At 36.9% G+C, this 22,172-nt stretch overlaps 2 protein-coding genes and 1 long non-coding RNA gene across 4 annotated transcripts in view; 1 reads left to right on the top strand and 2 right to left on the bottom strand.

The window, feature by feature from the left end:
* Ska3 (spindle and kinetochore associated complex subunit 3) overlaps positions 1 to 18,510 on the top strand; it is a 35,043-nt gene extending 16,533 nt beyond the window's left edge. For both annotated transcript variants that reach the window (XM_010607493.3, XM_033760065.1), the window contains 8 exons: positions 310 to 371; positions 572 to 737; positions 1,920 to 2,331; positions 6,428 to 6,513; positions 13,238 to 13,323; positions 14,528 to 14,731; positions 16,091 to 16,218; positions 16,787 to 18,510. In XM_010607493.3, coding sequence (XP_010605795.3) covers positions 310 to 371; positions 572 to 737; positions 1,920 to 2,331; positions 6,428 to 6,513; positions 13,238 to 13,323; positions 14,528 to 14,731; positions 16,091 to 16,213 — 1,139 coding nt within the window. In that variant the 3' untranslated portion in view covers positions 16,214 to 16,218; positions 16,787 to 18,510. The remainder of the gene's footprint in view (positions 1 to 309; positions 372 to 571; positions 738 to 1,919; positions 2,332 to 6,427; positions 6,514 to 13,237; positions 13,324 to 14,527; positions 14,732 to 16,090; positions 16,219 to 16,786) is intronic.
* LOC104850506 lies at positions 11,292 to 15,603 on the bottom strand. Its single transcript, XR_776984.2, has 3 exons — positions 15,565 to 15,603; positions 11,977 to 12,147; positions 11,292 to 11,513 (listed from the first exon to the last, which is right to left on the bottom strand). It is a non-coding gene; the product is annotated as an uncharacterized LOC104850506 (long non-coding RNA).
* Positions 18,511 to 20,450: 1,940 nt separating the features above from the next.
* Positions 20,451 to 22,172, bottom strand: part of Sap18 (Sin3A associated protein 18) — a 5,829-nt gene continuing 4,107 nt past the window's right edge. The window contains exons 3-4 of the mRNA XM_010607495.3: positions 21,564 to 21,686; positions 20,451 to 21,304 (exon numbers count right to left, since the gene is read on the bottom strand). Of these exons, the coding sequence (XP_010605797.1) occupies positions 21,148 to 21,304; positions 21,564 to 21,686 (280 nt within the window). The 3' untranslated portion in view covers positions 20,451 to 21,147. The remainder of the gene's footprint in view (positions 21,305 to 21,563; positions 21,687 to 22,172) is intronic.

The following is a 22,172-nucleotide window of genomic DNA, read 5'->3' as shown; positions in this document are numbered from 1 at the left end:
CCTCCCTTCCCCTTCCTTCCTTTTTTTGAGACAGGGTCTCATTACGCAGTTGAGGCTGGCCTTGAATTCATGGAATCTTCCTGCCTAATCCTCCCAAGTGCCGGGATTATAGGCATGTGCCACCACATCTGGCCTCAATATACATTTAAACAATAGCCTTAAACTTTTCTTTAGTAATTGAACAGTTGAATTATAAATATGTTTACAAGGCTGTTGGAATTTTAGGGAACCACACTAAAGTTTTCTATTTTCTTTTCTCCCTTTTTTATGTTTACTGGATTTTTTTTCCTTTCGACATGCATATTGAAGAATTTGAAGATGATCCAAAGAGGATTTTACATGACCTTCATTCAGAAGTCTGGACTCTGAAGGTATCTATCCATCCTACGATATTAATTTATCATTTTTCTGCAAGAATTGTTCTAACCTAAGTAAATTTAGTCAGAAGTTAGAGAAATTATGGGCAGGTGTAGAGTATGTGCCTTGCATGTGAAAGTCTATCAGTTTGATATCTAGCACCATAAGAAAAGAAATCAGAGAAATTATAATGTATTTTCTTTCTTCATAAAAGGATGATGTTAATGTTCTTCTTGATAAAGCAAGATCAGAAAGTCAAGAAAGCATTGATTTTATTAAGGCAACAAAACTACTGATGAAAAAAAATTCAATGGATATCATAAAAATAAGAGAATTTTTCCAGAAGTATGGATATAATCCACGTGTCAAGGAAAATTCAGGTTTGTCTTTTGTTTTATAGCATTTGATTTGGTATTGAAGAAGGCAGCATGACTCAGCCACCTGTGGGCTTGGCTGTACTGTGTCGTTCTGGCCCTGCCAGGGTAAACATTTATTCAGTAGTCACAGTGTGCTGGGCAGTGATGCAGTGTAAAAACAGCCCTTGCTCTCCTTTCCTCAGTACTAGCTGAGGACTAACGCAGTGCTAGTTGAAAGAGTTCTTGGAGCTTTGTAAATTAAGAAGTAAAATAAATCCACATGATTTATGATAGGCACTTTCTTCTCAGCTTTACCAATAAATACTAAGAAACCTTGAAGTGTACTATTTTATTTTTCTTATTCTCCATTTCCTGTTCTAAACAATGAGAGATTCTGGCTATATAAGTTGATAGTCTTTTTAGTTTTGAAATTTTACTGAAGGGTGGTTTATGTGCTATATTTGGTTTTTGGGTTTTTTTTTTTTTTTTTTTTTGGTACCAGCAATTGAACTCGGGTCCTTGCACTTGCGAGGCAGGCAGCAGAACCACTGAGCTAAATCCCCAGCCCAAATTATTTATTTATTTATTTATTAGGTACCAGAGATTGAACTCGGGACCTTGCACCTTGCCAAGCAAGCGGCAGAACCACTGAGCTAAATCCCTCGCTCCTATGTGCTATATTATTTTTGGCAAGTTACTTAACCTTGTACCACAGTTTCCCATTTGTAAGATGAAGATGTGTAAGACTAAAAGAGATAAAATTTGCTTAGAGCAGTGTCTAGCATGTTGGTTACCCAACATTAACTACTGTTGTTATTGTTCAGCCCGGTAATACCTCTGACTAACTTCAGGGCCTTCATGTTTATTGTGAAAATGACCCTTGTAGGTAAAGAAGACATTAACTAAATTCATCAAGTCTTTACTGAGGATGTGTGTGTAAGCCTAAATGGTGTAATAGAAAGAATTCAGTTGTCATTACTGTTAAAGAATCATGATTCAGACAATGGCCAATCAGTAAGAATGTGTGTGAACCGGGATAATTTCTCTAAATTGTCAGAAACATATTGGAAGCACACTTGAAATAAAATTTTTATAGAAAATCAGGATTTTTGCCATTGGGAAATTTCAGATGGAGCAATTTTATCTTAATAAATGAGACTGTTTTGAGGTTTGACCAAAATACTACCTCTTTCATTTTCCTCCTAGTCTGTGAACAGGAAATTGCTGATTCTACTCCAGAAATGGCCAGCTGTGACCATGTACAAAAGCCTCATGGGAAGGACGAACTGCCTGATCCATCTGCCCCAGGTGGTTCTGTTTCTGAGGAGCCTCTGCGCAGTCCACAGCTTGCAGATTTTGGACTGGAGCGGTATATGATACCTCAGGTTCTACCAAACCCTCCACAAGCCATAAGCAACCACAAGGAAGACCCCATAATTGAAACTCCACCTACCAGACAGTCAGTAGTTAAAATACTAAAAACTCCAAAATGTGCTTTAAAGATGGATGATTTTGAGTGTATAACTCCTAAATTAGAGCATTTTGGTATCTCTGAATATACTATGTGTCTAAATGAAGATTACACAATAGGACTGAAAAATATGAAGACTATCAAAAGGTAAGTACTTTCCTAGAAGGTACATTTTTACCCAACTTTCCTAAATCTTTTCATTTATTGATTTTCTGTGGGGGGGTTGCAGGGCATCAAACTCAGGCCCTTGCGCTTATGAGGCAGGTGGCAACCAAATCCCCGGCCCCTGTTGTTTTTTTTTTTGTTTTTTTCTAGAAGAAATTTGATGTTTCAGATAATATTTTTTTCTTTAAAACATTTTCATATAGGGGCCAGGGATTTAGCTCAGTGGTTCTAGTGCTTACCTCTCAAGCACAAGGACCTGAGTTTGATCCCCGGTGACAAAAAAAAGTTTTCAGATAAATTGTATTTTAAATTTCTGTGAATCATTAATTCAGTTATTAAAGTGAAGTGAGAGCTATTGATTTACTCAGGTGATGAGTGTGATTAAAGCCTGAAAAAAATATTTATAGAGACTAAAAAGAGAAAATTAAAGAACTAAAATTGTTAACTATTTGTGGTTGCTTTGGTATGAAGACTTGGGAAGAGAGAAGGATCTAGGAAAAACCTATTTCTTTTTTGTTATCTGGGATGATTCTAAGGCATAAGAATACCTGCAGCTTGAGGTGAAAAATGTACATGATTTTGAGGTACTTGAAGATATTCTTACTGCCTAGTAGACTTAGGTATTTTAGTATGAGTTTGAAGCTTAGTGTGAATTCAGTGCTAGACTGAAGTCATCTGGGTGTGATTACTGTGAAAGCAGTAATTGAATCACTTGAGAAAGTACTCAAGCAGTATTTAAAGATAAATCTATATCGTTGAGAACTATTATCACTAAAAAAGGAAAATAAACATTTATCTCAATGAGTCAGGGAGAAAAATAATTCCAGAGAAGAAACCCTAAAGATAAAACAAAATGTTAATATAGAAAATTTTTAGAAAAGTAGAATTGAAAAATCTTAAGAACTGGTTCTTTAAATACAAGCAAAACAATTAGGAACTAAAACCAGGGTCTTTTTGTTGTTGTTGTTGTTGTTTTTGTTTTTGGAGACAGGGTCTCGCTATGTAGTTCAGGCTGGCCTTTAACTCTCAACTATCCTGTCTCAACCTTGTGAATGCTGGGATTATAGGTGTGCACCAACACACTCAGCTATGTGAGAATTTTTTTATGCTTTTAAAAATTTATATTTTTAGGGCCGGAGATTTAACTCAGTGGTGCAGCTGCCTGCTTCAGAAGTACAAGGTTCAGAGTTCAGTCCCTGATACCAAAACAAAAAATTTTTTATATTATTTTCTTATATAAAAGAAACCCTTTGATATTTAAATTTCTTTTACCTATTTAACATTACAATTATGATCTCAAGACCTACAAATGATATGATTTCATTCTTTATGCTTGAATAATATTCCACTCTATATAGACCACATTTTCTTTCCCCATTTGTCTGTTGATGGACAGCTGAGCTATCACCAAAGCTGCTTAGAGATTGTGAATTCATTTCTATAAACATGGGTATGCATATTTTTTTTGTTGTTTTGGAGGCTTTTTTTTTTCTTGGTTTTATTTTTTTTTTGAGAAAGATCTCACTTTATAGTTCATCTTGGCCCTGAACTCACTGTGTAGCCCATGCTGTCTTTGAACTTTCAGCAATCCTCGCGCCTCAGCCTCCGGAGTACCGGGATTACAGGCATGCACTACCACGCCCAGGGCGCATGTTTTATTCTTTAAACTATTTTCACCATACGGTGTAGTATTGGGAAATTTGAAAATTTCAGACAGTTTCTGGAAATCATACAGAGTGATCAAAATTAACTTGAAGAAGAAAACCTGGACGTACCAATAATCAGAAGAAAACAGAAACATTTACTAGAAACCTAGCTCCAGAAGTATTTGAGCACAGTGGTTTTCTGGATGGCTCCTTTCCTAACGTCAGAGAACCCATCTGATCCGGGGACCTTCAAACTCATGAAACACCATGTGTTTATTTCCTCACTAGTGAAATGGATATAACTCTACCCATCCTATTGATAACACAAACCCAGTACAGGACAGTGGGTTAAAATTATTAACTGCTAGAAAAATAAAATAATATAATGTAATGATATCAAAATAATGCCATAAAAAAAGAACTGTTATTCTCAGGGGCCTGTAAACTATGTGAGAAGGCAAATCCATCCTGATTTCATTGAAGCTTAATTAGAACACAACCTCAAAAGTTCTTTTTCAAAAACTACAATATGACAGAAACACCTGAATTTAATTAATGATGCTGATATAATCTTGATACACTGACAAAACCCAGAAAAGAAAACTGTAGCCCCATCTAATACATGAATACAAATATATAAATCCTAATTAAACTATTCAAAATTGAACTCAAATATTAAAAGCATAATGAGCGATAGATATTAAGCTAACTAAACTATCTAAGATAGCTAATATTTGGGAACTCAAAACATTTTTATATAGGGAAAAAGTAGAATACTTTTGGTAAATGTCAGTGATGAGTTTGATAAAATTTGACATCTGTTTTTCATTGTTTTTGTTAGTTGGTTTTTTTCTGTTTTTTGAGACAGGTTCTTAGTACATAATCCATATGGCCTCAACTTCTGGTGATCCTTCTGCTCAGCCTCCCAAGGGCTGGGATTACAGACCAGTGCCGCCATGCCCAGTTCTGTTGTCATTTAAAATGCTTGGTCAAGCCAGGCGTGGTGGCGCACGCCTATAATTCCAGCACTCAGGAGGTTGAGGCAGGAGGATAGCTCTGAGTTCAAGACCAGCCTGGGCTACATAGTGAGTTCCTGGTCATTCTCAACTACATAGTGAGACCCTGTATCAAAAACAAAAACAAAAAAAAGCTTGGTCAAACTCTAAGTAGGATACTTAATAATAGTGAAACTGTCACCATTATTAACATCATTCTTGATCCTGGACATTGTAATGAGATAGAAAATAGAAATGAAAAGTCTCTGTGCTGTATATTTAGGCCAAGATTTTTTGTTTCGTTGGACAGCTGGTTAACTGTTTGGAAAAAGATCAAGTAATTTTTACCTCATGTTAAATTATAAATAGATCAAAAATCATTTAAAAAGTGGAAGAAGCAAATATAGCTAATTTACCCATTAAAGTGTGGGTACATGTATATTTATTTGTAATTGCGAGAGACTTTTAAATTCATGTGACACATTTAGATATCTGAATGATATTCAGATATTCCATTCAGGAATGTAGAATAGAACATGAAGTTTGTAAAGGATGGGAAAAAAAAACCCTACAAAATACTTGCAACAAATATGACACAGTGCTATACCCTTTCACAGCTGTTATACACATATTGATAAGAAGTGGTAACAAAAAGCTAACTAAGAGGTGACTAAACTGCATCCAGGAGTTAAGTAGAAATGATTTTGTAAATATGGAAAAAAACTTTGGCTGTTAAAATAGTATAAAGTTATATTTACTGGGGATGTTAGCTCAGTAGTAGAGTGATTGTCTAGCAGGTTGTGAGGCCTCGATTCAAGCTCCTTAACCACCAAAAAGATATACAAAGAAATATGTATATCCATATACTGTTGTATATACAGGATGTTAAGAACTGCATAGTTCATTTTATTCCAATTCAAAACTGGGCCCTTCTAAGATGGAAGTTGACTGGATCATCATCAACGATGTTGGATATTATTTCTCTTTATAACTATTCCAGACAGCTATGTACTTAGCTAGGACAACTTTAGTAAGTTGGTAGGGTCAGGCATTTTACTGTAATACACTGATGGCTTTTTAACTATTTCTATGTACTATTTCTCTATACAGGTTACAAAATTCTACTTTGTGATTTTGAACCTGTGAGTTACAAAATTCCCAGTTTGAACTGAGTTGAGCTTAATTGCTTTAAGTTATAGATTCCTACTGTACTTCAACAACTGTCAGTAGAAAATGGTTCATTAACTCTTATGAACCACAGCTATATATGTATATTTTTAAAAGGATTTGTTCTGTGGAACTTCCATTCCATTAAAAAAAACAAAACAAAACTGAACTAGTCCAGGCTTCATGATTCATAGTGAGATTAAATTTTTCCTCAGAGGTTTAATATTAATTTATTTAACTTTATAATTTTTTCTTATGAATTGTTACCAGTGAGATGGCTGTAGAAACAGAATTCATGACCGATGATAATAGCTTTGCCACTCCTCTCCCCATAATCCAGCAATTGGAAAAAGGAGGTGAGTTTTAAAACTCTTTCTGTTCACTTTCAGTATTTGTAAGCTTTTTTGTCACTAACATTTAAATTTATTTTTTTATTTAGTTTATTGGTACATTTTAGGTATACAGTACAGTTACATTCATTACTGGGATCTTGTACCTTTACATGACAGGTCTTGGTTCTCATTATTTTCCCCTTATCCCTGCCCTCGCTTCACCCTCTCCTCCCCTCCCCATTTACAAACACTTTATTTCCATTTTTTCATTTTCTCATATTTTTTTCTTTTCCCTTATCACCTTTCCCCCACCCTTCCCACTTTCCCTACACCTTTAGCCCTTTTCTTCCTATTTCACACTGTCCATTATCTCATTAGGATCTTATGTACTATTATAGTTTTCCACACCAGAGGAACTATTCGGTATTTATACATGTGTGACTTATTTATTTCACTTAGGAGTATATCCTCAATAAGTATCCATTTTCCTATGAATGAATCTAACTTCTCATTCTTTATGGCTGAGTAGTATTCCATTTTGTAGACAAATCACATCTTCTTTATCCAGTTTCCAACTGATGGGCAAATGGGCCATTTCCAAGTTTTAGCTATTACTAACATTTTAATTTAAAACATATATATTTGACCTGGGTGTGGTGTGCACACCTGTAATCCCAGCACTGTAGGAGGCGGAGTCAGGAGGATTACAAATTGGAGCCCAGCTCAAGAAATTTACTAAGATCCTGTTTTAAAATAAAGGTAAAAAAGATTGGGGATATAGTCCAGTGAGAAAGCTCAGGGTTCAATACCCAGAGCCCACCTCAACAAAGAAAAACATAACTGTTCACCAGTCTTTTGGTATAGAGCTATATAGTACTTTTCTTTTAGTTTAGCCTGTACCTGTTGATTAGAGTTGTACATTGTCTTTCTTACATAAACCACATCTAGAATATACCAGCTACCATTTCAAATTTTGATTATTTTTAGTTAGTTGAATACTTTAGGAAAATTTTCGTGTATTATTTTCATATTTGTCCCAGCAATGACTTTTATTGTGCAAATATAAAGTTAAAAAAATCCTAGTCTCTGAGTAATTTTTATAATTAATTATTTGATCTATCCCAAATTTATTGGCAAATCTTTTAAGAATGACTTTTTATCAGATCTTTCCCCAAGTTTCAGACATATTTTCAGAAAATTTTTCTTTTTGTACGAATTATACTGACATAAACTTATGTCATCGATAAGTATTGCTAGTATAAGCTAGTATAACTGATTCATAGTAGCTTATGGTGCCCATTATATAAAGAAAACATGAATACACTAAAGAAATGCTGATTTTTTTTTTTTTTTAAATGGGACTGTCACTATACACCATGGTCAAATCAATTCCCACTGCAGTATAAAATGTTTAAAAACGATAAAGGAGAATATTTATATAACTTCTGAACTGTGATAGGCTTTTTCAAGAATAGTTTATCTCTTGGGACAGGGATCTGCCTGCCTTGCAAGCACAAGGTCCTGAGTTCAATCCCCAGTACCAAAAAACAAAACAAAACAAAAAAACTCCACCAAAAGTAGATTACCTCCTGAAACCCCTCAGTATACTATAGTCAGTGTATTTTATGGAGGGAAAGGAAAGCTTAGGGTTACCCATTGCTCATCTGGGTAGAAGTTTAAAGGTGATTGGTGTATTTTGCTTGGATTCCATTTTTCCCCACAAGGTAACATTATTCCATTGAATTAGCATAGCCTCACTAAACTTGGGTAGTTTGTTCATCGTTTTCCATGTTCACATTGTTTCTTTTATCATACTCACTACTTCAGGCTGTTTTCCTCTTGATAAAATACATTAGTAGCTTTTTTCCAAGAAATTATTTCCAGTCTGCATAATCTCCAGTTTTGTCTGAAGACATCTTTTTGTTTTTCTTTTACTTGTGGTGCTGGGGACTGAAGCTGGGGCCTCCTGTGCTCTACCACAGAGCGGTGTCCCCATCCCTTTTCACTCATTCTTGAATGGTAATGTAGCTGAATGGAGATCACTGGATTGAGAATTGTTTTCTTCCTTAATTTATATTTTATTTTTCTGGGGATTCATTCTTCAGTATTTTAAAGAAATTATTCCATTGTGTTGAGTATCTGTTGCTGCTGATAGGCACAGTGTTTTTGGTCTAATTAGCTTTCCTTTGTAGATAATCTGTCTTCTTTCTGGTAGTCTGTAACATTTTTGTCTGTTTTTTATATTCTCTAATTTATCTACTTTTATATTTGTTTTATGTTAGAATTTAGTATAATTTTTAAATCAAACATTCATGTCATTAATTCTGGAAAATATTGACATTATTTCTTTAATAAGAGCTTTCTTCTAGTATCTCAATTTTTCTCCTCAAATTCCTTTAAAATGTATTTCACATTTTTTTCAGTTGGATTTTGTTTTTGGATTTTTGAGACAGTTTCACTATGTAGTCTAGGCTATCCCTGAACAAACAGTGATCCTCCTGCCTCAGCCTCAGTGCTGGAATTATAGGCTTGTGCCACCATTCCTGGCTTAAGATATATTTTAGAATTTAGTATTCTCTCCTCTTGGCTTAACTTCCCAACCCTTTCTCTATGCTTTGTACTTTATTTTCCAGTTTACTGTTTGAATATTATTTTAATTCATTTATTTACTCTAGATACATGTTTTGTAATCTTTTTCTTTCAAATTCGTAGAGATGAGATAGAGCTGATCCATAAAGCTCAGAGCTTGACAAGCTGGCAGGTCTGTGCACTCTCTTTCCTTTCCATGATATCTCTTGTGTTCTGATTTCTGTGCCTTCATAAGTTGTTTCCACTAGAGTTCTGTACCCTGTGGACCATGAAGTAGTCCCCGTTCCGCTCTCCATGGGACGAGTAGGCAAACTGTTGGCAACTGCTTAGCTCAGAAGAACTGTACTGGACTTGTGCAGTGATCTCATCACCTGGAACCATTTACATTAGTTTGCTTACTAAGAGATAGGTTTTTTTGTTTGTTTGTTTTAATTTAATTTATTGGTACATTCTAGGTAGACAGTGCAGTTCTATTCATTACTGGGATCTTGTACCTTTACATTACAGGTCTTGGTTCTCATTTTTTCCCCTTGTCCCCACCCTCCCTTCACCCCCTCCTCCCCTCCCCACCTTCAAACAGTCTAATTCCATTTTTGCATTTTCTCATATTTTTTTCCTTTTCCCTTATCCCCCCTTCCCTATCCTTCTCACTGTCCCTACACCTTTTGTTCTTTTCTTCCTATTTGCTAATTGTCCCGTTAGGATCTTGAATACTATTTTAGTTTTTAACACTAGAGAAACTATTCAGTATTTGTATTGTTTGACTTATTTATTTCACTTAAAAGTATATCCTCAAAATGTACCCATTTACCTATGAATGAATCTACTTTCTCATTCTTTATGGCTGAGTAGTATTCCATTTTATAGAAAAAGCACATCTTCTTTATCCAGTTTCCAAATGATGGGCAAATGGGCTGTTTCCAAGTTTTAGCTATTACAAACTGTGCTGCTATAAACATGGGTGTACATATATCACTGTGGTATGATTCTTTTAATTCTTTTGGAAAGATACCCAACAGAGGGATGGCTGGGTCAAATGGAACCTCTACTCCCAGCTCTTTGAGGTATCTCCATATTGATTTCCACAGTGGTTGCACCAGTCTGCACTCCCACCAACAATGGAGAAGGGTTCCTTTCTCCCCACAACCAAGCCAACATTTGTTATTGTGTGATTTCTTGATAGCAGCCATTCTTTGTGGGGTGAGGTGAAATCTGTGTTGTTTTCATCTGCATCTCTCGAGTGACCAGTGATGTGGAACATTTTTTCATATATTTACTTGCTATTTTTATTTCTTTGTCTGAGAAATGTCTGTTCATTTCAGATGCCCATTTTTTAATTGGGTCTTTATATTTGGGGGGGCTGGTTGTTTTGAATTCTTTATATATTTTAGATAATAGTCCTTTGTCTGAGGAACAGCTGGTAAACATTTTTTCCTACATTGTAGGTTGTCTTAGTTCTGTTGGTTTCTTTTGCAGTACAGATGCTTTTTAATAAGATGAGATCCCAGTTGTTGATTCTTTCTGCTAGTTCCCATGCTACTGAAAATTTGTTCATAAAGTCTTTTCGTATGCCAGTGTCTTCCAGAGTTCTGCCTAACTTATCTTCCAGCAAGTTTAGTGTTTTTGTTTTTATATTTAGATCTTTAATCCACTTGGATTTTAATTTAGTGCATGGTGACAGATAAAGGTCTAGTTTTAATCTTTTGCAGGTTGAGATCCAGTTTTTCCAACACCATTTATTAAAGAGGCTCTCTTTCCTCCAGTGGGGACTGTCAGCTCCTTTGTCAAAGACGAGGTAGCTGAGTGCATCTGGAGTTGTTTTTGTGTCTTCCAGTCTGTTCCACTGATCCTCAGGTCTGCTTCTTTGCCAGTACCATGCTGTTTTTAATCACAGTGGCTTTGTAGTATAGTTTCAAATTGGAAATTGTTATACCCGCTGCCATGCGTCTTTTGCCTAGATGGCTTTTGCTATTCTAGGTCACTAAGAGAGAGTTTTTATGATTATTATAGTCTTTTTTTCCAGTACCAGGGATCAATCTTAGGACCTAGAACTTGCAAGGCAGGTGCAGCACCGCTACATCCCTAGCCATTTTTATTATTATAGTTGGTGCTTTAATGAAATTCCTTTATTTTCTTATATCTAGAAATAGAATCCCTAGGTCAGTGGTGGCAAATCTATGGCATGCATGTTGTTTTTCTTTTAAGACAAAAGATGTTAATGTAGGAGTTGTTTTTTCTTAAACAAAACCTCAGTATTCAGGTTTAACTTTGTGTACTCTGTATCTGGCTTCATGATTGATAACATCAGCTGAGTATTTGTTCCCTTGTCAGAAGTTTAACTGGTATTAAGCTGGCTCCCATTCTGTTGTTTACACAACCCTCAGGTAGGATGTTAGGTCAAAGACCTGTAGCAATCCCGATGCCTTGTCACATCACTGGAGGGAAGAGAGACAATCATGTTAGACTCTTAAGGGCTGCTATTACTACCTAAGGCTCCCTCTGGTGGTGTATAGCTGTTGTTGCCTTACCCAATCCTTTCTGAATTCATGGGCATTGTTCAAGTGGTGCCATTCTCTTAGGGGAGGGGTCTGTACAGAGGAAGAGCCCAGGAGCTTTTAATGAGACATAGCTGTCTGGCTTTGGGACTCTGGGTTTGGCTGAAACATCACGTATTGTTTGCTTTGGGTTGGATACCAGCAGGTGCCTACTGCTTGATTTCTGTTTAAATGAGGGACTTCAAGACTAGATAGCATGGCTCTTTTCATTTTATTGCATGAAGGAGTTATACAAGTGGTAAAATTTTAAACTTTGACAAGGGAAGAAGGGAAATTCTATTCATTGCAAGGAAATCCTCACTTAAGCTTAACAGTGAGCCACAAGTACTTAAAACCCACGAACCTCTAGCTGATCATCCATAGCCAGTCCAGTCTCTCCAAAACAACTCTGTTGCTGCACTACTTCTCCATGTTCTGGATACTCAAGTACAGTACCATCGCAGGCCAGTTTCTTCACCAGTGTGTCATAATCATCAGTGGTCCTTTGACAGGAGTAGGGTGTTTCAGCTTTTCTCTGTTGAATTGTTACATGTATAGAATTGTTAGTGCCAGCAGGACTTAATGCAGCAGCAAGAGCTTGAAAGAGTGGAGGGTCTAGATACTAGACATGATAAGATTCCTTATCCTTGGTGGAAACGGCCTTACTGTGGAAGTGCTGTATGAGATGGCAGGGGGAGATTGGAGGAATGGAGCCCTGGAAAGTGATGGAGCCCAAAGAGGAGGCTGCCAAGTCCCAGTGGCAGCTCAGTGACTGGGTGATTGTTTTTAACATGTGCACAAGGGAGCTGTAATATGTGTCTCCCTGCTGGGCACTTGAACCACTGGTTGTACATGCATGACTACCACTTGTACCAGCTTAAAGCCAGCAGAAATGTGTTGAAGATTGGTTTAAAATACTCTAGAAAGCCATGTCTCTGCATGGGTCTTTTTTATTGCAATAGATAATATATCCATGCTGATCCATGTTATACTTCTATAGTAATTAAAACTATAGTTTTAGACTAAGTTATGTTATCTTGGAGAGCAAGCAACCATCTCTCCTTCCTTTTCTTCACTTTTCTTCCTTTTCAACAGTTTAGTGATTTTTTTTTTCCTGTTAAGATTTTACAAAATTTTCAATAATTTATAGATAGCTTTGTTGCTATTGTGAACCTTTTTTTCAAATACTTGTTTTTAAGAGCTTGCTGCTTATTTTTATCTTATTACATATTAAAACAGAACCATTCAGTTATTATATAGTACTTTTGTTGTAATCTTACCAAATTTTTAAAGCTAATGATAAACACATCTGTGAATGAATTTTTTTCTTCTCCAGTCAAACACAAAATGTAATTAAATTTCTTAAGCTTGTTTGGTGTAACTAAGATTGAACTCAGCACCCTTGCACTGACCTACATCCCAGCACTTTTATTTTTTGAGACAGGGTCTTGCATAGGCTGCCTTCCTTGAAGCATCTGGGGTTACAGGCATGTATTACCATGTCTGGCTGTTTTTTAAGCTATTAATAATAAAGTACACAGATTATTGACAACTCTTTAAAATTTGAAATTTTTATTTCAATTTTATTTTCAAATCTTTATTTTCATGCCTATTTTGTCTTTCAGAATCCAACTACACAGATTCCCCTTTGACACCTACATTCTGCACTCCTGGTTTGAAAGTTCCTTCTACAAAGAAAAACACAGCTTTGGTAAATTTCTATAAAATTGAAAACGATAATCTTTACTCTAATGACCCAAATACTGATTCCAGATACATGTATTTTATTTATTTATTTTGGGTTTTTTTGGAGACAGGGTCTCACTATGTAGTTGAGACTGACCTGGAACTCACTGTGTAGCCCAGGCTGGTCTCGAACTCACAGCAATCCTCCTGAGTGCTGGGATTAAAGGTGTGCGCCAACACGCCTGGCAAGACACATGTATTTTAAATATACATTTCTAATTAATAGAAACACCAAAGTGTGGCTGGTTTAATGCTTTGTTTCCTCTAAATTTTTCTATTAAATTTAACAATAATCAGGGCTGGGGATTTAGCTCGGTTTTTCTGCCGACTGCCTCACAAGCACAAGGTCCCAAATTTGATCCCCAGTATCCCCCCCCCAAATTAACATTAATCAAAACCTTATGACTTTAGTCAGTAGTAACACTTAAAACAACCTATACTATAGACAACCAATACTCTATTAGGTTATCCAGTAGAATTATTGATAATGATTGAAAATGTTTCATACTCTGCCATGTTCAATATGTTCAGTAAGTATATATAGCTAGTTATCGAGCACCTAAAATGCAGCTAGTGCAGCTGATTAAGTAATTTTTAATTTTGCACTTAAAACCTTTAAATAGCCCCATATGGCTTGCGGGTAATATATTGGGCAGTGCTGCACCATCAGTTGTATTATCAGGTTATCAAGCCTGTTGGTAATTGGTTTTTACAGTTAATTTACTTATGTTTTGATTCATGTGGAAGGTATTGTACTGATGAGATATTCCCCAGTACCTGTCTGTAAATAACGCTGATCCTAGGGAGACGAGTGACTTCCCTGTGTGGTCAGTCTAGCATGAACACATTGTATGAGGAGCTTACCTCAGAGCAGTGTGCCTGCTGAGGGCCTGTGAAAACACTTGGTCATGTATGCTAGGACTCTCCTTTGGCACAGTTAATGTTGCCCCAGACAGGGTGGGTGGGGCCGTTTAAATTTGGGGTTGACACAACATTTATAGTACTCACATCTTTATTAGTAATGAAGATGGTATTTTGTCCATGCCATTTCTTTATATTTGTAGATTTTGTGTAAAACTTGGTTAGAGAAAAAAGGAATCATTTTGGGGCATGTAGAGACTCCCAACACTTTTACTATCATAATTTAATGATTTATTTTTATTCTGTAGGTATCCACAAACTATCCATTATCAGAAATACAAAGTTCATCAAATGATTTTGAAGTTAAAGATTGTACTTCATTAGTTTTAAATTCAGACCAGTGCTTGGAGAATTTTGCAGACCCTTCTTCGCCTACAATTTCATCTTATGAGAATCTGCTCAGAACACCCACACCTCCAGAGGTAACTGCTATTCCAGAAGATGTTCTCCAGGTAATATTTCCAGGCAGGATTATTTTTTCCGACACTGTTTTCAAATTAGATACTTAAATTAAGACCTGAAATTGCATATAAAGTATCATCTTTATCATTAGGCTCATGTATTAGTTTGGTATTGAGAAAATACAAATTCTAGGCTGATAGGCCCTTCAAAGACCACCTGGCTAAACAACTTCTGAGCTGTGTACATACTAATGACTTGCCACATTTTTAGTGATATTATCTTCCAAGAGTCATTTTCTCTTGACCCTTACCTTAATCTTCTGAAATATATTATTTCCAATAAATATTCAACTGTAGTCACCATCTGTTTCATTGGAAGTGTTGCAGGCAAAGTAAAAAATGTAATTTATCCAACAGTTCTCCAGAGTGAAATATCTCTAACAACTTAAGCTTGAGACTTCTTGGACTTGTTTTAAAAGCACTGATTTATATGTATTAGAATATTTGATTCTTTATTGTAACATTTATCACTGACAGTCATACTAGTCTGATTTTTTTGACATTCCTTCCCTAACAGAAGTTAGTATTTGGCAATTATTGCTTAGGCACATGGAATTCTTAGTACTATTCTAGAAAGTCTTGGCTTACGAGGCATCATGAGAAGGACAAATCACTTGGGCAAACACAAATGCCATCAGAACTGGCTCATCCTATGATACCAAAATATCTGTTACCATGTCTGGTTTTGATTTGGTTGCTTTTTTTTTTTCCCTTTCCTGAGAGATAATAAACTAGGTAAGGAAGGAACATCTGCATAGTTGATTCTTCTTTTTTTTGGGGGGGTGGGTTTTAAGACAGGGTGTCACTATGTAGTTGAGACTGACCTGGAACTATTGTAGCCCAGGCTGGTCTCGAACTCACAGCGATCCTCCTGCCTCAGCCTCCCGAGTGCTGGGATTACAGGTATGTGCCACCACGCCCAGCTATCTTCTCTTATTTCTTTGTGAAAGGAAGGAAACCTCCTGAAAAGAATTCGTAAATGTTTTAGATTGTTTTGTACTCATTGTAAGTGATGGTTTTTGTGAAGATTCATTTCAGATTTTTCCTCTTTGTATTTCCCCAAAATCTTTGTAAAGGCTTACTTTGCACTGGGGTGTATTCCTACTTGTTTCCAGTAACCTAAGGTAGAGTGCATTTTGGAAGGCTCTAGAGGTCAAGCCCTCATATCCAAGTTAAATTTCTAGTATGTCCATGTTGTATTGCTATTAAATGTATGCTAAAAAATATTCTAAATATTTTAAGGAACCTTTCTTTATCTTCACATTTTCCATTGTTGTCCTTGAATGTTTCATAATACCTTTCAGACTTAGGTCATTCATACAACCTGATCAAAAGGACTTTTTGTTTTAGATTTTGTCAAAATACAACTCAAACCGAGCTACTACAGTAGCAGTGAAAGCAGTGCCTCCCAGGAAAGGGCTCCTCAAAACCGAAGGATGGAATATCCCAGAGGTTGGCAACAAAGAAAACTGACAAAAGTGAGTGCATTGCCATTTAAAGGATGTTTTATGTGAGGACATTTAAAAACATTAGAATAGTAGTAAAAACAGTTCTTAGTTAATAAATGCCACCTTAGATTAATAACCTTTCTTGTAGGACCAGGGATTTAGCTCAGTGGTGCTGCTGCCTGCTTTGCAAGTGCAAGGTCCTGAGTTCAATCCCCAGTACAAAAAACAAAACAAAACACTGTCTTCTATCTTTTGATACAGAAATTGTGGCCTGTGAATCTCAGATCCCCAAGTTATCACATTTGTGATCTCAGTGAGACTCTATACCCAACTACAGTGGTACTTTGGTTCACTAACACTTTTGTTGGCAAACAATTTGGTTTGCAAACAGAAGCATTTAGCAAAATTCTGTTTTTGTTTGCGAACTCTGCATGAGGTGACAAATATAAATGTGGCCATCTTTTTCAAAATCACAGAAAAATTTAAGTTCATGAACTGAGTACCACTGTATTTTGTAAATTTAAAATATATATCTGTGTTGTCATGTTTTGTTGGATTTTATACTTACTTGTTATTTTTAATTTTTGTCTATTTACAGAAATTCTAGTGGATCCATCCATTATACAAACTGAACAGAGTTAAGAACGAAGCAGAGCTGGATTTATTTGTTATTAATAGTCCTTTCTCACTATAGGAGGATAAGGATCAGAAAGGTTTACAGTAGATGACAATAAAGATTTAGGCATTGGCTTATCTGCAAAGGGTTCTCCAGTTTTTTCCTGATAGCCTTGGCCCCTCAAAATTAGTTTGTCTAAAATATATCCTTCCCTTACACCCACCTCTGGCTTGTTGCTTAGATGACTGATACTTGCAGCTCCTCAAACTTCACACTGAGATCATCCTTCAAGGCTGGAGATTTGACACTACCACCCCACCTCCACCCAGCACCACCGTTCTGTTTCACCCATTCTTCCTGCCTCAGGGCCCTGCACATACTGGCTGCTCTCTGCCAGAAACTGACTATGCTCCAAGCAAGCAGGTATGAGCAAATGCTGGAGCTTCAGAGAAGTCTTGAAAAGAACAGTGTGCTACCTGTCTGGGGGTGCACAGAGAGCCCACACACAGGCACCCAAACTTCCTTGAGGTAGGTTGGCATCAGCCAGCTCTACTTCCTGGACATCTCAGGTGAATGGCCCATTAACTTGCAGTTATCCAGCTGGAGTTCTCTTGTTATTTCAGACTTTTAAGTTTGATGCTTCAGGGTCCTGGTTAAATATCATTTTAGGACAGACTTTACCAGTGTAACAAAGGTCTTCCCTCTTTTAAGTTCTCAGCATTTTCATCCCTCATAATACTTGGCACCACCAATAGTAAGATTTTTGCTGGGGTGCATTTTTACGTTCTCCTTCCCCCTCCAGATTACATGCTCACTGAGGGCAAAGGCTTGCTTGCTTTGCTCCTTACTCTGTTATCTAGCATATTTAATGAATTAGTGAGAAAATCAGTTACTAAGATTTTACTCTGCCAGGAATGGTTCTAAATGTAATTTAGTTAATTCCTGGATTTGAGGTAGGCACCTGTCTTTTCATATGAGGAATATTACTGATTACTGACTTTTCCTGGGGGGGAGCGTGAGTTGTCATTTCTTCTGTTCATCCTGTTTCCTTGATAAATCCCATTTCTTTAGGACTTAAGAACACTCTTTTACCATCTCCAGAAAACTCATATTACTACACAACACTGCCTTTAGTAGCCGGTTTTCTTCTTTGTGATAGTCCTGGTCACCTTTTACCTAAGCATATTTGTACTGGTAGGCCTACAGTACTTGATATAGAAGACAGGCTACTGAAAGTGCTAAGGGACGCTCATCAGGAGTGTGGGAGTACTGCAGATTTTCTGCCAGCTTCCACTAGCTCTAGAATTTAGATTTTGAAAACCCTTTGTTAGGTTCACTTTCTTTTTTTGATGGTAATGAGAAATGAATCCAGAGCGTTTGCACTGAGCTATACCCCAGCCCAATTTTAAGACAAGGTTCAATACCTTGGCTCAGGCAGGACTTGACTCAGACTTCCCAAGTATTGAATTACTGGTATGTGCTGCCATACCTGGCTAAATGGCTTTACTTTTATTAAATTATAGGAATTTTTCTTCAAACTTGGTTGTAACTGGGCTGGCATGCTAGCCTAGGCAGAGTTGGAAATTGTGAAGAGGAGAAATGCCTTCCTCCTTCACTTCAAAGGAACTAATATTGCTCATTGTCGACCAGGCTATCTCACTGACTTTTCCTAAGTTTCGAGTTACATGGATGTTGCTAACACTGTTTTGCAATAAATTCTGTATAATGTTCCTAGGCAAGGACTTCAATTACTTTTGTATAATATAGTATTAAAATTGCTTTTAGGTTTTAGCCTATTCCTAGCCCTCTGGAATTTTTAACTGGTAAAGAAAGTATCCATGACTGTCTTCATAGTATAGGCCTACTCATGACAAGTCCGACCAGAATAAACATGCTTCCTTCAAACTTTTATTACAAATCACAGGAAGTAATAGCTACTGACAAAAGCAACCAGTATTGAAGCAAAAGACAAATCCAATCCCTCAACCAAATGCTGTTATCACACTCAAACTGGAAACCATGACCATATATGGATGTCTGTAGTTTGTACAGCAGGTCCACTTACCCTAGATGACTATCTTGGCAGACATTTATTAGCTGTAGGGCATAACTTCACTAACAGCATAGTGTGGGTGGAAGCCAGACTGCAATGAATCGAAGATGAAAGGCCCATATGCCCATTTTAGGGGGCAGTAGGGGATTAAACCCAGGGCTTTTGCACTGAGCTACATCCCTCGCCTTTTTTGGACCCAAGATCTCACCAAGTTGCCCAGCCTCAAACTTGCAGTCCTCCTGCCTCAGCTTGCCAGGGGTGATAAGGGTGCCACGAATACACCCAGCTTATATGTCTCATTTCTGAGCTGTTAAAGTTTGGCTCTGATCTGAATGGAAACCAGTTACAGCATCTCAGTTGTAAGGCTAAGATGATGCCTGGTAAATTTAGCAGTTAATCATTTAAATCATCATGAGCCCAGTAAGTGTTGTTTTGTCAATTTCACAAAAAAGTTTGGAATATGTTTGTTTGAATGCAAAGAGGTAGGCCAAGTTCAGTTTTTTATTAAAGAATAACAGTTTGAACCTTAGAAAATTTTAAACCTGGCTTAACAGTTTAATAGCTTTCTAACCCACTAACATGCACTTGTGCACAACATACAACTGATACACTACACGAAACATTACCCGAGTCAGTGATTAGAGTTTGGGCATACATAATAGTCCCAGTTTTGCTGGGGGAAAACAGAAGACAGAGGCAGGGTCATATGCTGTACTTCAGTTTCAATGCCTGAAGTGAGGCAGTCGGGGCAGATATGAAAGCACTGAGGAAGATGCTGTTGTAGTGACCACTTATTGTTCTTTAACTGTACTTTTAATGGGAAATTGAAATCTATCTGTAAAGGAAAAATCCAGCAAACCAACCAAACTACTTTACATGGGACTGTACAGAAACCTTTGTAAAAGTTTATAGCATATGAAAACTGGCCGCCTCTTAGTTCCTACCCACTAGAGGTACAAATAAATCGCACCCCCCCCACACACAAATGGGAAGGCAGTCGTTGCTATGCTCCAATAAAATCAAGAATTTTATATATAAAATCCAAGTCTACCTAGTCTGAATAAACAATCTGAAGGTTGTGTGGGGTAAGCTACAGCATCACAGACCCACTAGATCTAGGTTGCGGTTTCTTTTAATTTCTTTGTCAGGCACTATAAGCTTTTATACAGGTTAGTATTTCTACTTCTAAAAAAAACAAACCAACAAAAAACTTGATTGAAGCAATGTGTTCTAGGGTAGAGTGACTAACAGTCAACATTTAAATGTTTTGTCTCATTGGTCTTAATCACCATACTATACTTCCTCTCAGATCAGATACACACCAGTGCCAACCACATAACAAAATATGTGAGATTCCATTCACCCCACCTCCCATTAAGTTTTTTGAGACAGGGTCTCACTATGAGGTTGAGACTGACCTGGAACTCACTATGTAGCCCAGGTTGGTCTCGAACTCACAGAGATCCTCCTGCCTTAGCCTCGGGTGCTGGGATTAAAGGCGTGCGCCACCACACCCGGCCCCATCTTCAGGTCTTAAAAGGTAAATCTTCCCAGCCTTACCCTGAGCTCCAACCCTTGTTTCTTCTGTATTGGTTCCTGCCTTTAAAAGGCCCCTGATCATTTGTAAAAGCCAGAGGCCTCACTGAAGTACTGTTCTTTTTTCTAACCATGTGTCCCTGCACCCTGCTCAAGGCAGACCACTCTTCCAACTGAGCAGCTTCTCAAACCTGCCTTGGCACATACTGTTTCAAAAAAGCCTTTGCTGGGGCTATATATAGCTCAGTGGTGAAGCAACTGCTAGTAATGCCATGAAACCCTGGGTTTGATCACAAGCACAAACAAAAACAAACCAAAAAAACCTCTGCTGCCTCATTCTCACAGGTCTTTTTTTCTAACTCTGTACCTTAAATTTGTGCTCGATTTTCATATAGTCCTGTGGCTTTCTTGTTCTGCCCTTCTGGGGCTTAAAATATCCTCTACTTAGTATAAACCCCCAGAGTGAGCTGAAACTCTGTTCCCGTGCTTCCATGAACTCTCACACTTAGGCTGATTGCACACATAATTTAACAGTACAGTTTTTCATGGAATGCTAAGAGCACTTAATATTTTACAGAAGAGCTTAAACACAGACTTTCTACTATTCATATCATGGCACACCAAATCTAACTCCTAAATAGATGCATTACAATTTGCTTAGAATTTAAAGGCTTAATGGCAAAAATCAGGGGAGGAAAAAAGCATAAATTTATTTTACATATCTGGATGAAAAATAAATTCGAGCAAAAAAAATTTAATACGGTCTCATACGCCCTGAAGGAGGTGGTGCCCGATTGGGTGGGGTAATGGCAATGTCCAGGTAATCACCTATTTGGAACTTCTGTGACTGCAGAGTCATGGAATCATCCGTCCCCTTTCTGCCAGACATGGTGCTGCCAATCTCCTTAACTCTGCAGGAAAGGAAATCAGCTGTTAATGAGCTATAAACCCACAAAAAGAACTGAGTATGGACATACTACAAAGTAAACAGGACTGGATTTGCTCTATCTTGTAACAGTTCAAAAACTTAAGGACTATATTAAGTTAAACCAGATATGAAGATAATATAAATCCACAGACTATCCACCCCACTAAAGAGACTGACTGAAAGGACATCAGTTAAAACACCCCAAAAAAGATTATAAGAATTACAACAGAGGAATAACCTACCGATAGCCAGGTCTTTTAAGATCCATAAAAACAATTGCAAAATTGAAGTGTGTACCCTTCTTTCTAGCTTCTGGGTAGACTTCTTTCACTAAACTAGTTAGTTCTTTCAAGGTTGCATCCATCCTGAGTGTTTAAAAAAAGATAATTACAAATGATTAATCAGCAATGACATAACCAGAATACTGAAAAACGAGGTATTACATGTCTGAGTTATGACTTACGTTAGAAGCTACCAGTCTTACACTAAAGTCTGATTTTAAAGCAATTACAAATACTATTTTCCTCTAAATACTCCCTGTACTAACCTGAATATCAGACATTTAGGTAAGTTAAAAAGTCAGACTGCTAGGACTGGAAATGTAGCTCAGTGGTAGAGCACCTGCCTGATATATGAGGCCCTGGGTTTGATCCCCAGTATGGCATTAAAAAAAACACTCGCTAAAAGGGATTTCAGAAATTACATATGCTATCCTCTATTGCTACATAACAAATCAGGGTTTTGTTACCTCTTTTAAAAATAGTTCAAATTAATTTAAATACACAAAATAATTTCAGTTTGGGTTTTTTTTTTTTTTTTTTTTTTTTTTTTTTTTTTTTTTTTTTTTTTTG

The sequence above is a fragment of the Fukomys damarensis genome, unplaced genomic scaffold, assembly GCF_012274545.1.
Source record: "Fukomys damarensis isolate Sample0158 unplaced genomic scaffold, DMR_v1.0_HiC HiC_scaffold_38, whole genome shotgun sequence".
In the NCBI taxonomy this organism is placed as follows: domain Eukaryota; kingdom Metazoa; phylum Chordata; class Mammalia; order Rodentia; family Bathyergidae; genus Fukomys; species Fukomys damarensis.
The sequence above is the reverse complement of the archived record's forward strand: the minus strand, read 5'-3'. Positions and strand labels throughout refer to the sequence as shown.